Below are 21,058 nucleotides of genomic sequence, written 5' to 3'. Positions count from 1 at the left end.
TGTTCATGTTCTGGGAGTCTGGCAAGTGTCTGGGCCTGCTAGCAGGCAGCTATGGGAGCAGGATGTCTGGCATGGGGTATGCAGTTCTCACATGAGCTCATTGGTGCTGGATAGACCCATGTATTTTGGGCTGTGATTATACATCAGACAAATATGTAACAGTAGGAAAATCTATAGCTCAACGATAGGAAGTATTTATATAGAGCTGTGCCATCTGGTGCACACTCCTAACAGCAGCTATCCTTAGCTGCTGCACTGCGTATCTGGGCTAATCCCATGCCCCAAAGAATGATGCATTCAGTGTCATGCAGGTAGCTCCACTTTTAACACCAGCCATTCTCTACTCGATGATGTCTGTGAAGTTCCATGAATAGATACAAAACAGAGTATGTATCATGGTTATTGTATGAGGAAGCTACAAATTTATGCATACACACCTTTCTCTCTTAAAAGGGAGCACAGGTTTAGTGATGCTCATGTCAAGGCTTAGTTTGTCTCTGCTTGATTTTCAAAATATTCCTTCTGTTGCTAGCCTAAAACAGAAGAAAAAGATCTCCAGTCCTTGAAAAATTCATTTATTGTACATCAATGGATAGTTTTGTAATAAAAATCCTCATTGTCAACATGACAGGACAAACAAGAAAATGCAACATCCTCCATTTCCAGCAGTGCTAAGAAGTTAGTGTGCAATGCTAGCCTTACTCCACTAACAGCTGCATGTTGCTGTGAGCAGTGCTTATTAACTAGAATATCTGACATATTACAGACTCTCCACCTTTATGCTGGACACCAATATTTTTGTGCCATTAAAAGCCAGTGACTAGAGCCATCATTCCATAGTTTTTTGGTTACTTCTCTTGAGGTCATCTACATTTTATGTGAGACATGTATTTCTAAGTTTCCACATGCAGCTGCAGACAATGGCTGTAACTGCTCTGAAACAGAAACTCAGTTGTGTTTCGTTTTTCCCTACATGTAACTCACTAATGCTAACAAGAAGAGAGGTGTTGGGATACTGCTGTTAACTTTAGTTCACATCAAAGCTCTTCACTACTAATAGAACGTTACTGGTATTCGTCTGCTTCAAATTGAACAAAATATGGGAAACTTTAAAGAAAAAAAACAAAGCCAGTCAGCATTCACAAGGGTGTATGGCATAGAGTATTAATGATGCAGTACTCAAGTGAGTGTAAAATAGTGCTCAGAAGGACAGCAGTTGACATGGAATATATAACTGATACACTTTTCCAGCCAACTTTTATGTCTACCCACACTTAGCAGGCATGCACACAGAGAGACACACATGGTCAATTTTACGTGAAGCTGAACAGTGGACAGAGGCAGCTTTTGCTGGCTTTCAGAGTTCACATGCGTGCATACAACAGATTTTTAAATTGGAAAATGGAAACACCAGTTAAAGGAGACTGGATTTTCCTAAACATGTTAAACCCAACAATTGCACTTTCCCACTCATTCCATCTTCTACTGAGCCCCTGTCACCTCTCTGACTACTTTTCCTTTGAGAAAAATAGTACAGAGAGCATGTGTAGAGTTCCCCATAGATCTGACAAAATGCAGTCTGGAGGCTACTAGATGCTAATTAAGCATCCTTATAGCATGGAACATCACATTCTTTTCTCTCGCACAGCTGTGTAGCACAATACACTTGAGATTATCAGTAATATCTTTTCCTTTGCATAGCTTAATTATGCATGCTTTTGAATGCTGGCATATGCATAGCTGAGCTGAGATAAAGCCACAGAGCAAGTTAGCCAAATTCTTGGTTTATACTGGTAATGCAGAACTTTGATGCACATATTAAAAATTCTCAAGAGGAAAACAACTTGTCATTTATTGTAACATAAGTAGTAAATGTCTGAATTTGTTTTTACACAGGTAACGGCCAGGGTTTGTGGCAAGTGTATTTCAAATGCTACTGAATAAAACGAGCCTTTAACAAATCCAGTAATCCCAAATATATTCTTCAAAACAATACTAAGTGTGTGGCTGTGAAAACAGAGTGACATATAAAGTAAAATAAAAAAAAAAAAAATCAGAAATCATGTACCAGAGGGTAATATTTTTATAACTAGAAGAAAACAAAGGATTATGTACATAAATACATATATTTATATATATAGCAAATTACAGTTTCCTGCACTGAACATTTATCAAACAGACAAGTGCTGCACAATACTGCATAGGGTGCTCAGCCACACCATGTGGTCTCCTTAAATTCCCGTGAGAATGGAAGACAAGCTTCTATGGAGGATGGAACTTGTTCAGTGATGCAAGCTCAGACAAGAATTAAAAAAGCTAAGAAAACCAAAAATCCCACCCTAGAATTGCCTAATGTTTCCAGCAGAGACATCTTTAACAACAAAAAATGAATGGTCAGATGTTCTTCAGTCACAGCACAGGGGCTCCTGTGCGAGAGAGCTTTATTCCATACAACAGCCATCATGTGTCAAGGGTGACAAATATGGGCAGTGTATCTATCTGATGCTTGGCTTTGTCCACTGGCTTGCCAAATCTGTCACCTTTCTGATAGACCAGTACATGGGGAGAAGTCACTTTTCTGATCCCCTACAGAAATCATACCTTTTCTCTAGGAGCTGGGCACCTGCTCCTATGTGCTTCATGTGCAAAACAAGGCACTAGCTGGTTTTCTGGCCATTACCTTTCCAGTGCTCTAGGAACTGTGTTATGAATATAATGGGAGAGGTGAAAAAGGATGGGACCAAACGACTGTTAAGGACTACGTACACAGTTATTCTTATATTTGTTTTGAAAATAGAAAGCACCCACATCACACATTTTATTCAGCCTGGCTAGAAATGCTAAGCTCCGGTTCCTGATGCATAAATAACCATCCTGTGACATAGACTCCATTGGGTTCTAGTGTCCTACCCAGAAACTGTCTTCAACATATTGCAGTTACTAGCTAGGAATAGCTGTGCCATGTTGGTGTCCTTTAGAGCACACAATACAAACATTATGGTATGAAAAGCACTTGGTTCTTTCCACAGATTAGTGATGTCGGGAACTTGGGGGATTGTAAATCCAGTCCATTACAATGAGAGTCATACTCACAATCATGAAGATTATGCCAACTATAAGAAAAATTAGAGCCTGTAATTGAAAAATAAAATTGTATTAATGAAGAAAATGACTGAGCATACTGTAGTTTAGACTTTTTCAAGGTAACCACATTTCTATAATGCTGAGGTCTTGAATTTGGGCCATTCTCTGTGACTGAATTTAAGTAGAACCGTACAGGGCTATGTGAATCAAAGTTAATTTTATGTAAAATTTCAGTCCAAAAGAGCCGAGCTTTACAAAACTAAATCTAAAAAAAAAGCAACCTAAATTTGTTTATATAAATAATTATACAAATTGTAACTGAAGAACAGTTTCTTTTCCTTTAAAAATTGACCAATTTTCAGTGCATATTCATTGTTTCCAATATCAATAACAGTTTCAGAGTTAATCTTTTACATCTTTATTAGACAAAAGATAAGCCCATCTTTCTTCTCTGAAAGCGTTTCTGTATATAGTTAAGTGATCTAGGTGCTTACATTTCCACTTTGCTTCAGTGAGGCTTTAGCTTTCAGAATCTGTCCACGCTTAATAATAATCTACATCATAACACAAAGAGGAATATTGTACGTGATCTTTGTGCAGAGTGTGAAATTCTAGATATGCCTAGCATAGAATCATGAAGAATGAACAAAGAGCCATGGAAGAAGATGCATAGTCTATCTCTCTAACAACAACTGTTCTAAAAATTATCTTCAGAAATCATTTTATGGTAACAATCCTTTTCTTTCACACTTGCCACACACATCATGTACAAATTGAACTTCTCCCATTTCCATTTACTTTCTTTTTTTAAAAAATGTATACAAAGCTGTACTTACATATGTCTGCTTATGTTATGTGCCTGAATATATATTACATCAATATATTTTGATTAAGTGTTCAAAGGACATATCCTCAGTGATACTGTTAAATTTCAGGTGACTATTGTGTGCATTAATACATGGATATAAGATGCTGCTTCATCAGTTCAGCATGATGTATAAACACATGCTGCACATAAATGATAGATCTTCATGTGTATCTCCTTTCAGCATATGAATCTATCCCAGTGGAGAGCTCTCATCTTTGTATCACTTCATTATCTCTTCAGTATAACCTCCTTCTTAATCTAGACCTTACATCTTCCTATTAACTCATAGATAGCCTTCTAGCAGGGACCAACAGCTTTTTATGCACAATTTAGGTATCAATCATATAGGTGAAGATGTTAACTACAGCTTAGATCCAATTCAATAAATTAGTTTTTCTAGTGTCTTAAGAGACACTTTAACTTAGACACTTGCTATTGTTAATTTAGCAGTTGGAGTAGAGCTTTAAGCAATTTCACTTGCACAGCATGGGTCTCCATGCTATGGTGAATCACATTGTCCAATCTATGTTTTGGTGAGCCCCTACCATTTATGATCAGCTTTCAGACACTGCAAGTAAAAGCCCTTGAATTTGGGGCTGATGGAAAGCACACACCCTCCCATCATCCTTCCTCAAAAATTGCTGCCAGCACCCTTACCCCTATCTTCTGGGTAGACCTCATGGGCTCCTTCTTAACAAGCCGCAGGTAGAATGCAGAGGGGAGGATGAAGATCAGCATGGTGGCAGAAGAGGCACCTGGAAGAGAGACCAAAGTTGAGCACCATGTTGTGTGACACTCTGCCAGCATAGTTCACCCACAAGGTGAAAAGAGATGGCGAATATTCGTGCAGAACTCGCCTGTGGTCATGCATGACCTTCAAATTGCATGGCTTCAACTTCAGGGGGCTTGAAAGCCCCCTGCAGAAGAGTTGGGTTTCTCTTTAAGTAATAATTTCTGTGGGTTTTATGGGGACTAATCTGGGCAACTTCCTTTGGAGTACAGTTATTATTGTCCGCTGAGACCCATCCTCAAGTTTAGCACAGAGATATCCAAGTACTTGAGTTCTCAGAGCTGAAGAGACATTAGTTGTCTGTCTGCAAGTAGATGTCTGCATGTGAGCTGTTCATGTGGGGACAAAAGAGCACCGAATCATAGAATGGCTTGGGTTGAGAGGACTTAAAGATCATCCAGTTCCAACTCCTCTGCCATGGGCAGAGTTGCCAGCCAATAGACCATGGGGACTTCAAATTACCTTTTGAACTTATCCCATATAAAATCAAATTGGTGTTTATGTTATTCCACTGTAAGATCCACATGGAGACTATCATATAGTCCACAAATGTAAATATGTTGTAGAAAGCATAAACACAGTAAACAAAAAATATTTATGAAACCTACCAATAAATCCAAATATGTCTTTAATAGCCGGAACAAAAATCACAAGCATGTTATTAAAAGCAAGAATTACTGCTGCAATCAGAAGGTGTCGTATCCAGCTGAACGGCCTTTTGGGAAACAGTAATGCACTGATAGATGAACGAATCTGGAAGACAAAAATAATCCAGGAAAGTAAAACAGCACTTATTTTATCTTTGCTTCTTGCTTTTTAAATGGCCTACACTGGTTACTTTTGCTGTGAGAAATTCTGACCAAAGAATTGTGTTTTCAGTCTTAACGTAATCTCACTCTTGTGTAGGTTTTTGAGAACTGGGTTCACAGTTTCATGCAGAAACTCAAATATTTGCTGTGTAGGAGAAAGATGGGTAAATAGGGTGTAAAATCGGGGAGATGAAATCTGCTCAACTGAAAGATGTGGTATCAGCAAAAAAAAACAAACAACAACAACCACAACCAAACCAGTCCAGAGATCCCCCCACTGTGAATACTAATCAGCAGGCAAAATACGCACAGGTGAAATCTGAGTTGAGTTGCTGTATTCCTGAACCTGATCCCCCTGAAAATTTCACAGGAGATCTGCAATTTACTTTTGTAAAAGAAAGAAAACTTTTGTTTTACTTTCATTAAACATACAAATATATCTATCAAAATATAAGCATCTCTTACCACATGGAAAAGAAAATATATCAAATTATAGATAAAAAAAAGCTGTTGCAAAAGATCCTTTTTTTGCTTTACTTTCTCACACAATAGAGTTGGGTTTGTCTTTGCTTTTTCATCATTGAAAATGGAAAGTAGGAGAAAGGTCAGCTGCAAATCCCTCTGGAGGCAGTAGATAATGTTACTGTGAAGTACTGTGATAAGCTTAGAAGATTTGAAAGGTAGAAGTTGAAACTGGGAAAAGCTCAAGGCTCACTTCTGCTTCTGGATAAGTTTGGCTGTTCAGTAATAGTATGGAGTTCTGTCAGACTCAAAGCCCATCATATGAAAATGCAGCATTCATTTTGCATGCTGTATTTTTCAGGCTGACATGAACACATGTTACGAAGAAAGTAGGTAGCAAAACTTTCATCTGGTCCCTGAGTTGGTGTAAAACACCTTTACCACTCTGAAGAAGCACTGCCTGCATTCCTGTTCACTTGTCAGTATTCCGTGCGTTATTACTGCTGTCATGCTGGCGCTAATGTGAAGTCACAAGACTGAAATTTCACACTGAATAATGGTAAATAGACTTTTTTTTTTTTTAAAGGAAACGCAATGATTTCTTTATTTTTATTATTATTTTTTAAAGAATAAACTCTGACCACTTTATGAAAATGTAGTAATTCATAGAAAAACTGCTGTATAACTATGCTGCTTGACTGGAGTAATTGATTTATAAGTGATGTTGAACTTGATGGGCAAGAGAGTCATTTGATGGGCAGGCTTTAAAGAAAATTATATTTCCTCTGTATTTTTTTTTTTAGGGCAATTAACTCTGCAGTGTGTAACTGCTAAGCCTTTGCACATTATTCAAACATAAAAATAATTATGCAGAAAGCTAAAAATGCAAAATGCTGCTTCTGACAGATAGAGGATTTTGCAGTGCTCTCTGTTTTCCCATGAAGAATGCTGAGCTAGTTAAGAAAAATTCAAGCACTGAGTCATTGGTTAAAACATAACATTTAGGGCAGACCAACACAGTATTCTGAGCAGGATAAAGCCCTCAAAGTAATTGGTTCACCTCAGAACATATTTTTTGGCAGGCAACCTTGAATGATGATCGCTGCTCTGAAGCATTTATCAGTGAGCCTGGAAACAATACCTACATAGAACTGATATTTGCATCCAGGACAATAGAAAAGCAAAACTCCAGGGCTGCTGCTCTTGTCAGACACCAACAGTCACAATGCAGGCCAATGGGAGCCCACCTGCACAAGGTGCTGGACCTAGGCCTGCTCCACAGAACAGCACACGAGCCCCCCAGAACTTGCTGGCCACCAATGTTTTCTGCCTGGCTACATTGGGAAGGCACAAGGGACAGTCACAATGTAAACTGCATGCATTCTGTTGAGTTTGGATGCTGTAGTAGGTACGTATTAGGAAATCTTGTAGGCAGTTTGAGTATATCTCCAGTCTTCAGTGCTTGTGCTGTTAAATATAGCACAGAAAGAGCCAGAGGGAGCCAGGGCAGTTGTTCCCGATTTATTTCTGGTTTATTTATAAGGACTGATTTATTTCAGTCTTTCAAAGTTTGCAACCCTAGCTGCCTAATGTGGTTGCTGTGGGCAAGCTGCATATGAAACAACTTGCTCCCTGAAACAAAACCCAGGCTTGCTTTTCTTAACATTGTGTTAAGGCCTGCTTCTGCTAAGCACTTGACATTAGTGTCTACAGGCCAGCCCCGATTTCATCTCCAGCAGCTCTTTTACTTACAGGGAAGAGGACAAGGGGCACAGTCAGGGTGACAGCCACCAGCACCGCGAGGCGCACGGACAGAAGGAGGGCATCAAAAGTATACACCCTGGTGTATGTGTGAAGTAGCTCATCTTCAACTTCCCCTGCAAAAAGGAAACAGAAGGGATCTAAGTCCCTTACATGGTACCTACACACACGAAAGAGAGGTCTTTATTTTGCTGCCAGACAAGATTAGCTCTGGCCCAGCTGCTGCCATCAGATCCATTTTACAGGCTGGACAGCAAAGAGGAATTTTCCCGGCATGACTGATACAAGTCCATCATTCAGAGATGACGAGTATAGCACATCTATGAGATAATGCTTTCTACTTCAGTTTCTCAAATGACTTTCGCAAAGTCATTGCTTGGATGTGTAACCTAGGGCAAAAAAATTTCTCTGATACAAGACAAAAAACGAATGACTGAACTGGGAACATCTTTGAACCTCCATCCAAGCCTCCCAGCCCTTTTGCCAAAGCAGTACTGTGTTATTTACTTCTTTGCTGTAACAAAGGAACTAATGAGGTAAAAAGACGTGGCGTTTACATGAACCAGTGTGCTAATATAGGAGCTACTCTGTTTACCTACTGCTTAGTCCAGTTCATCTGTATTCTCTTTATGCAAGAATGGTTTGCTCCTGTTTTTCAGCACAAGTGAGGCTGAATTAACAGCAGTAGCAGCTAACAGTGTCATGTAAAACTATTGAGCATCAGAGTATTTTTAATGTTTCACTCTTGGCTTTTTCCAAGAGTCAAGCTTACAGCAGTTTGCTGTCTGAGCTCACAAAGCCATGAGATGCACAACTAGACCAACTAAGGCCCTGACGGATGAGGACTGTGTGGCCAGAGAGCTGGATAAGTCTCACTGTTTATGCGGGAGGTTACATACAGTATATTACTTTTGAATAATACTAGTGCTTGAATTAAGGCCCATAGGAAACACATGAACACTTCTGTCTTTATATGATTGATCCATCTTGTCTGTTTTGAAACAAGAGAGAAAATTCTGTAAAGAACAGACTTTTAACCTACCATAGAAGGTAAGATATCCAAAGAGACCAGCCAGAAGATACATGATGAGCATGCCAGTGATGGAGATGTTTGAGACATTCTGCATTCGCTTTCGGGAACGACTGGAGTAGGAGAGAAAAAGAGTAACAGTGCTATTCTTATAAAGCTTCTACTTGCACAAGAAGTACTCTGAGAAGCCTCTACCAACATTCCCTCGTGACTAGAAAGTTCATAGCAGCTGTGTGCATTATGCAAATCTCTTGAAGCTTTGTGACAATGGCTCTACACAGAACAGCACCAAAAGAATGAATTGAAGCTTCATTTCTACTGCTTACTGAGTGACAAACATGTAAACAAATATTTTTTAAAAATATCATTATTTCTATACTATAAATTTCAAATAGTGCATTTTAAATAAAAAATGGAATAGCTAAAACCGTATTGTTACCGTATTATTGGTAACAATAATGAGATGAGTTTTCAGGCAGCTCTGTTTGAATATTCCTTTTTATCTACACAGCACTGTTCTGCAGGTTCAAGTATCTCTTGTAAATCAACTCCTTTCTTCAGAGAACCCTTGGTTAAATATTTCTTTATAAGGAAATCTTCAGCTTATGGAACCTGGAAACAAATTTCATATCATCTGATAATTTTTAATTCTGAGGTTAAGCATGCTAAAATAGGAGGTAATACGGCTTGGCCTCCTTGAGTTTTGCAACACAAACTCCTGGAATATAATTCTTGTTGCTGAACAACTGCATTTTCTTAGCTTTTCCCAACTATCAGATAGTTTAAGCAAATGTGTCTATTTTAATATTTGGTAATCAAAATGAGGTAGGTTAAGAGTCTATGTAAGACACTCATGGCATTAACTAATGGCATCCCAGGGAACTTTAAGAGTAAGCGACAGCTGACTCTGACGAAGAACTCATTAAGATATTTTTAGAGACCAGAATTCTTGGTTTCAGAGCTGTCTGTTGTGCAGCCAAATTCCCCGTCATATTTCATGTCATTCAAAGAACTGTCCAAACTCATCCTTTCCTTAGTTCATATTAATGCAGCTCTATGAACAGCAGTTCTTTGTCAGTTCTTTAACTATTAGGTGAAAGCAGAGCTGATATCCGTTTATTATGGTGCAAAATAAATCATTATCAGGTAGGTGACTATAGAGCCACAATCAAGGCAGAACAGGAAGAAAGTGATGTCTGCTATCGTTAACTGGAAGTATGGGACAAAATTCAAGAACCTTACTCTTTCAGTTCACTGTATATTGGTAGCACCTCAGGGTGGCATACGAATGCAAATGCCAGGATGGGTATTGCATAGGCAGTCTGTAAAATAAAGCTCCCATTAGTACGAATGGTCACTGCTATAAGCCTCTGGCTTTTGGCAGGCAGCAGTTTAGCTGTGGCACAAATGGCAAAAGATAAATTCTACACAATCTCCCTTACCCGTGAGTTGAACACAAAGTATTTCGGCTGACATGTGTCACTGCTGTCGCTGTGTGCTTCATATTCTACACCACTTTTGAGGAAAGTATCTCTTGGCTCCTCAAGGCCTGGCACGTGCCCAACTGTATTGTCCATCATGAAATTCACACCAGAACTGAGAGTCTCATTTGATAACATGACCAGGTGCATTGGCAGTGTGAAGTTGTTGGCTGTCCAGTTTCCAGCCCCATGATCCATGATGGGGAGAGGACAGGGTACTTGAAATTTCTTGAAGATTACCTGTAATACAGTAGAAAATGTCATCAGTAGAGTACTCCTATATGAGACTAAATTTACAGCCGTGACAAACCAACAGGAACAAAAACAGGCACAGAGAAAGGAGAAGGGAAAGAGGGAGCATGAAACCAAACACTATCACTTCTGCTTCTCCAGCAAATAATTGCTTTTATTCTGGTTCTGCTGTTGCTCTGCTTTATGTTTTATCATTTTAAGTGCTGCTTTTTAGTTTGATCTTTTTAATTCTGGTTTTATTCAGCACTCAGTTCGTTTTGCAGGTGCTATTCTAACATCCATGTTAAATTGCGATGGTAAGGGATTTATTAGTGTTGTGCAGTTCACAGGCTCTATATTTGCTTAGAGGCAAGTCCTGAACAATTACCTACCACACTGACAAAGAAAACCATACACGTCAGCGAAAAACCACTCGCATAACCAAGATAACCTATGAAGCAAAAAAAATAAAAAAAAAATAAAAAAATGTATATGTATATATATGATTCAGCTACATATAAATTCACAATCCTAATAGAAATAGAAAAAGAGGTTAAGTGGGACATTAGCCTTACCTAATGTTTTTAGAAGAGAAAGGGGAAGAATAATCACAACTGTTACAAGTATGACAAGGTAGTTCCCATTCAGGTACCATTCTCTAAAGAGAGGAAATAAAAGATAGCAATCATTATCATTGACATAGCAAAATTTTTTTTTAATCTCAGGTTCAGGTTAGGCAAAAGTACCTACCCAGAATTCTCCTCGAGCTTCATAAATGCTCTGATCACTTCAGGAAGTTCATATTTAATGATAAAGAGGTAGCTTGACATTGCTGAAAATCAAGCAAACACTTTCAGAGAAAACAGAATAAATCCAACAAAAATAATTTGTTTTAAAAAGCATTGATGCTACATGAAAAACATAGTTTTGATAAATCAGCTAAAATACAGAAAGAATTTTATTCAAATCACAATGCAAATAAAGAAATGTTATTTAAAGAGATATTTTTCTCTTATGAAAATGTCCTGAATGAAATCTAGCATTTAGTCTTAGACTACAACAGTTACTACTAATTTAACAACATACTCAAATCACTGCTATGAAATTTACACCTGTAAGTTTTCCTTTTGTTTTTCTTTCTAAATCTTGCTTTTCCAGCAGACACTGTCTACCCACTTTTTGTAGGAAAAAAAAAAAAAGCTAGTTTTCAAGAGCTTTGGCAGCAGACGACTTCCACATCTCATTTAAATATATTGGCAGACAGCACACATTTTATCCTACACTGACCACAGAGAGTTCTTTGGAACTCACTGGATCAACCTGGACAAGTTGAAAACCACTGGTCCACAAGAAAGAGGTATTCCTCTCAATTACCAAAGCGTACATGTTTGGAGAATAAGAGGAAGACCTGGAATAGGATATATTATGTATGCAATCAAAAAAGCTATTGCAATAGATAGATATGAACCAGCTGTGTCTAGGTAGAAAAGTAGAAGTCAGAACTATGTTCTCGTTTTAGGTGATATTCATCTCTTCTAGGGCAGATGCCTAGCTTGTGCCACAGTCAATGAAGAGACCTGGCCAAGCCACTTTAGTCATTGCAGAAGTACCTGCGTTGCTCGTGCAGATATCTCATGCAACAAGGTTTTAGCAGACACTACTGTGTCATCTGAAACAAGGCAAGATTTCCTTTTGCATTCCTTTGTTAATAACATGTGTTGTATCCTGGTCATCTATGATGTAATTTAGTCAGAGAGAAGAAAGTATTTCTGTTTTCTAGAAAAGCACTGGAAGTTAGAAAGCTATTCTAAAATCTTTTTACCCTTACCTCCAATATTCTGCATTGTAACTGAAATGAAAACGCTACACTTCCCAGGCCATCCAAATGCCTTTTCTCCCAGTTTTTCATATATTAATGAACCTGAAAAAAAACCAAACACCCAAAATACCAAAATAAATAAGAGCCATGGACCACTACAGTGAATGCATGTGAGAGGAAAATGTGCATGCAATAGAGATTTCTGGTCAGTTTTAACCTGATCTTCATACCTCCTTCTTTTGATGTCTTCAGTAAGAGGTGGACTGAGTAGAGTGACAGCATTGCCACACTGAGCAGCAGAACTCTGTAAAGCAAAACAAAAATCAGAATCTCATGCAGCACATCAGGAATACTCAGTTAATTTGAGTGGATGCTTGCTTGTTCCGGAGTTCAACGTGTAAACACCTCTAGCAAGAGCGTGCCTAGTACCAGGACTCATGGTACCAAATGCATAGATATGGGTTAGCTGTAGGTTATTCATGGCTGAAGTTGCACCTTAGACACTTCAAAAGTCTCTCAATGTTTGCTTAAGTCCAGACAGGTGCCAATTTATTTCACAGAGGCAGAATGCTGTTTTAGTAAGACTCAACAAAAATAAACAGATCTTAGGTCTTTGGACTCATCTGTTCAGTGGCCTCATGTTTTATCTCTCCTTTTACAGATTTATGAAAAAAAAAAAAAAAAAATCCTCAAAACCTAAACTGTGACTGTGACAAATTCACTGCCAACTTCTGCCTAGACTTCTCCTATTTTATTGTATAACTGTAGACATTAACTTCAGATGCACACTTTGCAAAGTACAAGTATATAGAGAATCCTACATAATGCTGAAGTGTGGTCTGACAGTGGAAGATATGCTTTTGCAGCACTTGCAGCATTCTCTTCTAACTTAGTCTGCTTAAAGGTACTGGTGCCTGCCTTCATTAATTCTGATTACTGCCACGTTCCTTCCACACATTTGCATCTTTTGTGATTTCAGATACTGTCCTCTTGCAAAATGCTGGTGAAAAACATATTGCATGATATTTTCAGTGCATAACATTGTGGGCAACATATCTTACTATCACAACCATCTTGCCGTCAGCCTGCATAAGCATGGGAAGGAGATGTCATGATAACATGACAGAGCTAGGAAGTACCAACTCTACTGATATGCCTTATTCTATGGCTGAATAGAGTTCCATTCCTCTGAACACAAAGCTTCATATAAAAGTGGGAGATAGTGACAGCCAATTCTTTGTATATGAATTGTAGCCTGAGACATTCGTTTAATGGTCAGGTGGTGATCACCAAACCAAGTTGCTTTCTCTAAGAGAGACAGACAACACTACAGACTTTGAGTGAGTAGATTTCTCTCATGCAGTGAGCTCTGGCCGTACATTAAGGGGAGCTCACATCTGACATTGCAGTGTATCTTTCCAAAACGGCATCTTTCTTGATGAGACCCATCCAGCCTCTATACAAAGACATGACCTCTGAGTCCTGGCATATGGAGTGCAAACCTCCGCTGTGGGAGAGGAAGGCGCAATGGCAGCTCTTGAGGAGATTCTGAGTTCTAAATTAGAATTAATGTGCAGCAGCTTCCATTAGTAGATGGAATTTTTCTGTGCTACTAATTTCACAATCTGTGGAAACAGAGGAACTTCCAGCAAGCATATACATGCCACAGGGGTAACTATATCCTCACACAGTTCTTCAGTTTTAAATAAAACTCCTTCCTCTGCCAGAAGGAAGAATGTTCTAATGCACAAAGTATGGAAGTAGGACAGAAAAGAAAATGAACTGTGGGGTGGAGACATCCTTTGTTTTTGTTATATGACTCCATAGGATTGCTCTAGCATAACTGCAGGCTTGCATTCTGCTTTAGCACTGACAGTACAGACAGCCAATCCTTTGGATGAAGGGATCCTGAAGAACAAAAATGTTGCAACGGTAATTTTTTCCCCTCAAGTCTCAATATATCACGATTTTCTTTGCAGTGATAATTTATGACAATACTGTGCTCAGAGCACAAGTGCTCAGAGAAAGCTGGGGAAAAAGAATCCTACATTTTCCAGATTCTAATGCACTCAGTTATAAAACTAAGTTCCATTTTTGTATCTGCAGGAACTATATTTAACCATTTGAATACAGGTGTTGGGAAACACTTATCCAGGATTGTGGCAGCAGTTGCATCAACAGTTAATGTTCAGGTACAGATTTGGCTGGCAAAACAGGAGATGTTTCTTAGCAACTGGGAGCTACACGTAGCATTTCAAATATTGCTGCTGTTCTAGTTAAAAAAAAAAAAAACATTGAGAAGAAAAAAGCCATGTAGAGATAGCCATGCAGCCTGATTTAAAGGCTCCCTGGAGTTCAATAATGGAAAACAGTGACCTAGTGTCATATGGAGCATCATACTGTGTTCTAACCTTATGGAGGATTAAAATTAAGGCCAGAGTTAAGATTAAATACATTTATTAATAAGCAAAACAAACCCCACTAACTTTTTGTACAGTCTCTCTCATTTGATAGGATTATCCATAAATTAAAAACCTTCATATGACTATCTGTTACTGTCTATCAAATCTCATCTTGTATAGATAGAATATCTCAGCCACATTCCTCTGTTGTCATATGTGCACACTGAATACAAATAGACTGGGGGAGCCACATCAAATCTGAATAAATCAGTGCATGCCTTTGCAATCAAAATCTATTGCCATTTCTGACCTATACCAAATACTATTCTCCCATTTCTACATAGTGATTAGATAGTTAGGATGGTGTAAAACTTCACGTGGGATTTATTTCTCCTGTGAGCTCCCCATAATGAACCAGTAAGATAGGTATTATTATTTTAGGACAAGTATGCTGTTCTTCTCCCATTCTTCCCTTCCCCTCCCCCCCTCTTTTTTTTTTTTTTTTTTGGACTACACAGCATCCATTGTCAGCTGTGTTCCTGACATAAAACAGAGCTAAAAGCTGAAACAAGAGAGGAAAAAAAAGGAAAAAAAAAAAGGTATGTCATCTGTGGATGGTTGCTTGTGGTGCAGCTAAAACGTTTTCATTACAAAAACTCTTATAAAACATTTCAGCTAACAAAACATGATTCTTAAGCTTAACTTACCTTTCTAACCACAAAAGAAAATCAACTCTAGATTAGCGCTAATATTCTATTTATTTTATTTCCATGTACTTACACAAAAAGGATGATTCCTGTGTTGGCCACGGCATAGGACAGCCCTAGGATACCACTGCCCATAATGGCATTGCTGAGGTTGAAGGAGGACATGCCAAAGGAAGCTCTGCCCCGGTGCTGTACGAAGCAAGAGCAGAGATGACTATTAGCTTGCATTTTACTGGGTGCAATAAGTTAACTGTTCTAACTACTGGCTTTTCCTTCATTGCTCTCAATCCTTAGAGGTGGAGCCTTTTGAAGCCAGCAAACTGCTGTGGTAACGGAGCCACAGCTGGCTGCGTGTTGACCAACTTCAACAGAAATACATGTTGCTATCAGGTAACTTTCCCAGTCATTGGCTTAACAAGTGGATTATTTTTCTCAAAGTTAGATATACTGCTTTCTCTGTGGAGCTAAAAATGTGCCAGAGGAGGCAACAGGGGTTGAAAGGGAAGGATGTCTGTGCGGATCTGATCAAGAGCATCCCTTCTTTAACACAATGCAACTGGGTGTAGATTCATTTACATGGATGCTGGAAACAAGCAGGGCCCACATCTGCCTTAAATGGAAGAAACAAAGTATCTGGGAACGAGAACTCCTATCAGAAATAGGTATGTAGATCCACTCTGGGCTGGATATCTTGGATGGGATGTCATGAGTGCTGTACAGAGTGTGATCTGAGAAAATTTTTCTTGTTGCCTGGGAAGACCTAGTTTTAGTTGCAAGGCAACAGAAGGAGTTTGCTACATTAACTTAGAAAATGTTTGCTTACTGTTCTAATGCCAAGATTTTGCTGATCAAGCTGCAGAGTAACGTTGTTTACTGAAACTTCTGGTATCAGCTTAATGGGATTTAATTGTAATTACACTTTAAAATTAATACAACTTACATATTCTTCATTATAGTCTTCCAATTTCTTTTTATTCAGATATCCATTTGTTAGGAACTTCTGACTTTCTGCATCATCACTAGCAAATGGACTAAACACAAAGAAAAATAAGAAAACATCAGATAAGGCCTATGACACACATTACGTGTATGCCTTTTGTCACAGGGGAGGAAACTGCCCTGCGGCAGTCTTGCTGGAAATGGATTCAGTGAGCGGGGGCTGGAGGCTGATGGCTGGTTTTGAATATCTTCTTGAGGCTGCACAGAGGCTGGCAGCACGTTGGGTCCCTGCTGTAGGTGCCTGAGCATCTCCCAGTGGAAACTGCTGCCCTCTATCCCCTGCCCTGGCCAGAGATGCCCCTGTCCCAGATGGCTGGAGCACGCAAGGAGCGTGCATGGCTTGCACTGCCCTACGTAGGTATCAGTTTTCACACTGATTTGTGTGGGTGGGAGCTGCCAAGATTGGGATGGGGAGCCTGCAAAGGTCACGCCAGGTGATGGTCGCTTTTTGGGCTGCCCCTGCTGTGCTGGGTACTGTATCTGTAGAGCAGAGCAGGGAGGCTGGGACTCGGGGGAGACACTATCTAAGCAATCACACTAATTTAAGCATATTACCTAGGAAATGTTTTAAGCTCCAGATGCCATTAGTGAAGCTTGTTTATTGATTACTGCTTTTTAGCCAGAACAGATAAGTCCTCCACTTAAATGCTTACCTCCTAATTGCAGCCTTTTCAGACTCAATCAGCTCTGTGTAGTTGTCTTCCAGGCTTTCCCCACTGTTGCTCTGCTCTTCCAGTTCAATGTTTACTTTTTGCTGCTCCATGCAATCCATAGAGTGGTCAGTACTTTCCAACATACGGTCTCTTCTTCAGGGTAAACAGGAGTGCGGTGCCTGCCCGTGGGTTCTCCTTACCATGGGGAGCTGCCAGAACACTCTGTTCTGCAAACAACGCGCAACAGGACTCATTAGAGTTTTCCTCAAATTAGATAAACGACTGTGAATCGTTGGGCTTGTGTTTGTTCTTTGTAAATAGCATTAGGAAAGGAGACTGTTGCAGACTGGGAAAATTCTGGGCAAGCATAATGTTCCTTTATATGCTGGCACTCGGCCCTTCCATCTCCCTCAAAATGGTGGAGAGAATAGTGGCCAATAGACGCATCTGGCATAATTACTAATCCAGGTGAAAGTAGTTACTGGAATTGCTGATCTTGTATTGCCAGAGGATGGTGATGCAGAAAAGCTCACTGTTAGAAATGAAGAGTACATCAGGGTTTTGCTAACACTGCTTCCAAATGTACACACTCGAAGAAATTCTCAGTGTTTTGAATCATTTGTTGTAAGATGAATATTGCCACAGGTTTAAATGCCTTGATGATTCATCCCCTTCCCTAGATTCTATCTGTAAATACGAACATCTGTGCATTATCACTATTTTGATAAATAGCAGGTGCAGTTCTCATACAGTGGTTTCTGCTCTTCTCTGTCCAGCCCTCACTCACCCCGCAGCTGGAGATCTGGCTCACACAGGGTTATTACACAGATAAAAGTCTTATGATCTTTACTCTTATTAGAAAAAAATCTTGCTTTTAAAAAATGGTATGAATAAATGCTCAGCTCTCTGTGGATTTTTATATATTCTATAGGCCAATTTCCGTATGGGTCAAGAGAAGCTGTGCAAACCAGTTACAAAAAGGACTTCACCTGAAGTATTTCAGCAATCTCTTGTTACAGTCTTCAAACACACATTTACATTCATCTGCTTATTCCCACATTCAGGAGCAAACTATTTTGGAAGAAACCTTCTGGTTTTATAACACTTTTCTCTTCATAAAGATACTCCTTGAGGCATGTCACGTCTCTATTTCTTAGCCTGGGAGACAACAAAGCAGAACAAGGAGGAAGCGAGCACAGACTGGGCATCATTGCAGTCCCTGTCCCACCTGTGCCAGCCCTGCACCCTCCCGGCCCTTCGCCTCTGCCTCGCAGGTGAGCACACTGGCTGGACCCATTTCCTTTCTCATAAAAAACAAATGCTAAGTACAGACCAACACTGCATAACAGCAATATCAGAAAACAATGCTACTAATAATTTCCACGTTTGGTCCTTTGTTGCACTAAATCTGCAATTTCTCCTGGTTCTGCATTTGTGAATGTACATTCTCTCTTGATGACCAGACCTTCACTATCACATGCTGTCTTTAAGAGCATCTGCTTATGTATCTGTAGTGGCAAAATGTTACAGTGCATAGGCTTAAAATGCAAATGTAAACTTTAAATACCAGTCCTAGGGGCTAAAACTGACCCTGATCCAGAAAATAAAGTCAGCCTCCTTACTTCTTACTAAAACCATCCACCCAGACCAGACAACCGAAAAGGAAAAGCAATATCAGAGTGCATTAGGAGGTTTCCTACCAGAGATCGCAGCTTTGTTTACTCCTTTCTGTTGCCACTCGGGGAGTGTGAGCACGGATGTGAGCAGCAGGCAGTGCAGCTGGCAGGCTCACATTCCTGCAACCTGGGGATTCTGCCCAGTCGGGGTATGAATAACGCTGGGAGAATAAAAAAAATTAAAAAACCAGAGCCCTCCCAACTGCGGCTTCATTCACAAAACCTTTAAATACAGACTCTGTCCTGTTCAAGGAAGAGAGTTGTTCCTCTTCCTGATGCTTATTTTGAGTTTAATGTCTAAAAACCAAACAGGCACGTCTGCTTGCACTTAACCCTATTCTAATATAGAGCCAAATCTCTGCTGTGTGCACTGCCTGCTGCTCATTGGAGAAATGTCTTTTCCAGATGTGGCAGTCCAAAGCATACACATCTTCAAAGATTTGGACACGAGAGAAGTAAGCAAAAATAGTTGCATAGAGTTGAGTTACACAGAGGTTAGACTGAGGAGGAAATTTTGTACAGCACAGTAAACAGTTTGGAAGGGGGAAAAAAAATTGACTAGAAATACACATTACAGAATAAGAATTGTTTGGACATTGTCCTGTCAAACATTTACACAAGTGAATAATCTGACTTATGGGCGTCATCACAAGAGGCCATGGAATTACTGCATAAAGCAGGAATTTTCCAGTGGAGCCACAAGCTCTCAGATGGCAATGTTAGATCTATTGAGGGCAAGCAAAGCGAAAGGGATCATTGCCACCATTCTACATGTGAACACAACTGCTGGATTGCTTCTGTACCTGTGAGATGTCATTTAGGAGCAGGGGCACATACTAGCTAGCTATGTTGAGAAGAAAATCATGGCTGAATCTGAACCCCTGTAGACTGGTAGACAGGTGATTTCTGCCCCTGGGTGATGGTCAGGGCCAGGCACAGGGCTGCATATCAGGGCATGGCCACCAAGGCCAGTGGTCTTGCATCCTGCCGGAATATAACTCATCACATGAGATGATCTTGATGTAAATCAAAGATCATCTGCTTTAGCTCCTCTGAGATTTAATGATTCCTACTTCATAATTCTGAATCTAAAACACTCTGGAAGAACCTAAACCAATCATAATCTACCCAGATTTCTCTGCCTTACAGAGGAATTCTCTAAGTTTGCAAGTAACCGAAAATCTCTCCATTGCTTTTTCTTGCACTTAAAATTGATACGTTTTCCCTTTAGGCTTTCCTGCAAAAAAAAAATTGCATTAGCTCTACAGTATTCCTTAAACTTGGCTTTATTCTTTCCTGTGTCATTCTGATGAACAGAAAGAAGTATGGCATTAAAATGGAAATACTGGTTGCAAAAGTGATATGCCCACTATTAGAGGAAAGTTATTAATTCCTATACAACTATTTTACTGTTGAAGTACCGAGTACTGTTATTTTTGCTTATTAAATACTGGTTTTCAGAAGGGACTTGGAAATCAGTGGATTTATTTGGCATGTGATATCATAGTATTACTGATTTCCATCTGATCTGCAGTTAGAACATTTAGAGAATGGTTACTGATCACAAATAATGCCAGGTCACAGATATAACTAATAACATTTTTACAGGTTTTGTAGTGGCAAGATTTGTAAGTTCCACCATGGTATCTGAGTTAGCAGACTGCCAGATTCCTCGTCTTCCTTGCAATATTATTGTCTGCACAGCTATTTCAAAATGAAATGTGCTATCACTGTGAAATAAACAATTAAAATGCAAAGTCTGCTTCCATAAATTCATTTATTTTCTGAAATTTTAGCCAAGTAAATCAAGAGCCTTGAATTTAGGCAAGGGTTCCAAAGGAAAGCAAGCATTTCTTAATTGTCTGGTCAATTTTAGACACCTCCTGCTAGTTCTGGTTGGTTGTTTACATTTTGTTCTTCTGCATCAAAAAAAAAAAAAAAAAAAAGCTATATTTCATTTTGGAAGAAATACCACAAATAAATACTCGCCAACATAAATCACCATGTCAGTAAATCTTAAGGAGCCCATTTTTCATCTTGCACTTAAATTTACAGATTAATTGATTGCATTTCTCATTTGTGATTTTGGAAAGTATGGATGGTGTCTAAAATGAATTGATCATACATTATAGAGAAGAATGTTTTAGGTTTACCTGTGAGCTGAGCTGGTTCTCTTGCTTGCTAAGCGGGTTTTATCTTTTAGGATTTGCACCTGTGTTGAAAAGTTTGCTTGTGTGCAATCCACGGCAGTTGGACAGTGATTTAAAGACAAATGGGAGTGTATCA

General features: G+C 39.3%; 1 protein-coding gene across 5 annotated transcripts; it reads right to left on the bottom strand.

Moving 5' to 3' along the window:
- Positions 1 to 1,825: 1,825 nt before the first annotated feature.
- On the bottom strand, positions 1,826 to 21,058 carry SLC38A4 (solute carrier family 38 member 4). 5 transcript variants are annotated; one of them, XM_052667686.1, is made up of 18 exons: positions 20,926 to 21,039; positions 18,797 to 18,933; positions 18,086 to 18,254; positions 17,097 to 17,323; positions 16,385 to 16,475; positions 15,518 to 15,633; positions 12,566 to 12,639; positions 12,345 to 12,437; positions 11,267 to 11,348; positions 11,092 to 11,174; positions 10,909 to 10,967; positions 10,247 to 10,525; positions 10,047 to 10,126; positions 8,817 to 8,917; positions 7,766 to 7,890; positions 5,351 to 5,495; positions 4,610 to 4,707; positions 1,826 to 3,132 (listed from the first exon to the last, which is right to left on the bottom strand). In XM_052667686.1, exons 4-18 carry the CDS (start codon positions 17,237 to 17,239, stop codon positions 3,031 to 3,033), a joined length of 1,671 nt encoding a protein of 556 aa, XP_052523646.1. In that variant the 5' UTR covers positions 17,240 to 17,323; positions 18,086 to 18,254; positions 18,797 to 18,933; positions 20,926 to 21,039; the 3' UTR covers positions 1,826 to 3,030. The 5 variants fall into 5 exon arrangements, with proteins under 5 accessions (XP_052523646.1, XP_052523648.1, XP_052523645.1 ...); XM_052667688.1 differs by having other exon boundaries at positions 17,097 to 17,318; XM_052667685.1 differs by lacking the exon at positions 18,086 to 18,254.

This window comes from Tympanuchus pallidicinctus, unplaced genomic scaffold, assembly GCF_026119805.1.
Source record: "Tympanuchus pallidicinctus isolate F22 unplaced genomic scaffold, pur_lepc_1.0 scaffold8, whole genome shotgun sequence".
Classification (NCBI taxonomy): domain Eukaryota; kingdom Metazoa; phylum Chordata; class Aves; order Galliformes; family Phasianidae; genus Tympanuchus; species Tympanuchus pallidicinctus.
Note: the sequence above shows the minus strand (reverse complement) of the source record. Positions and strands in the feature narration are given on the sequence as shown.

Bases quoted from the DNA above. Each gene is read 5' to 3' on its own strand.
- SLC38A4 (XM_052667684.1), bottom strand. From the start codon at position 17,239: ATGTTGGAAAGTACTGACCACTCTATGGATTGCATGGAGCAGCAAAAA. The intron at 15,634-16,384 runs GTAAGTTGTATT...TGCTTCGTACAG, and splicing joins AAGACTATAATGAAGAATAT to CACCGGGGCAGAGCTTCCTT. The intron at 7,891-8,816 runs GTAGGTTAAAAG...TCCTTTTTGCAG, and splicing joins TGGATATCTTACCTTCTATG to GGGAAGTTGAAGATGAGCTA.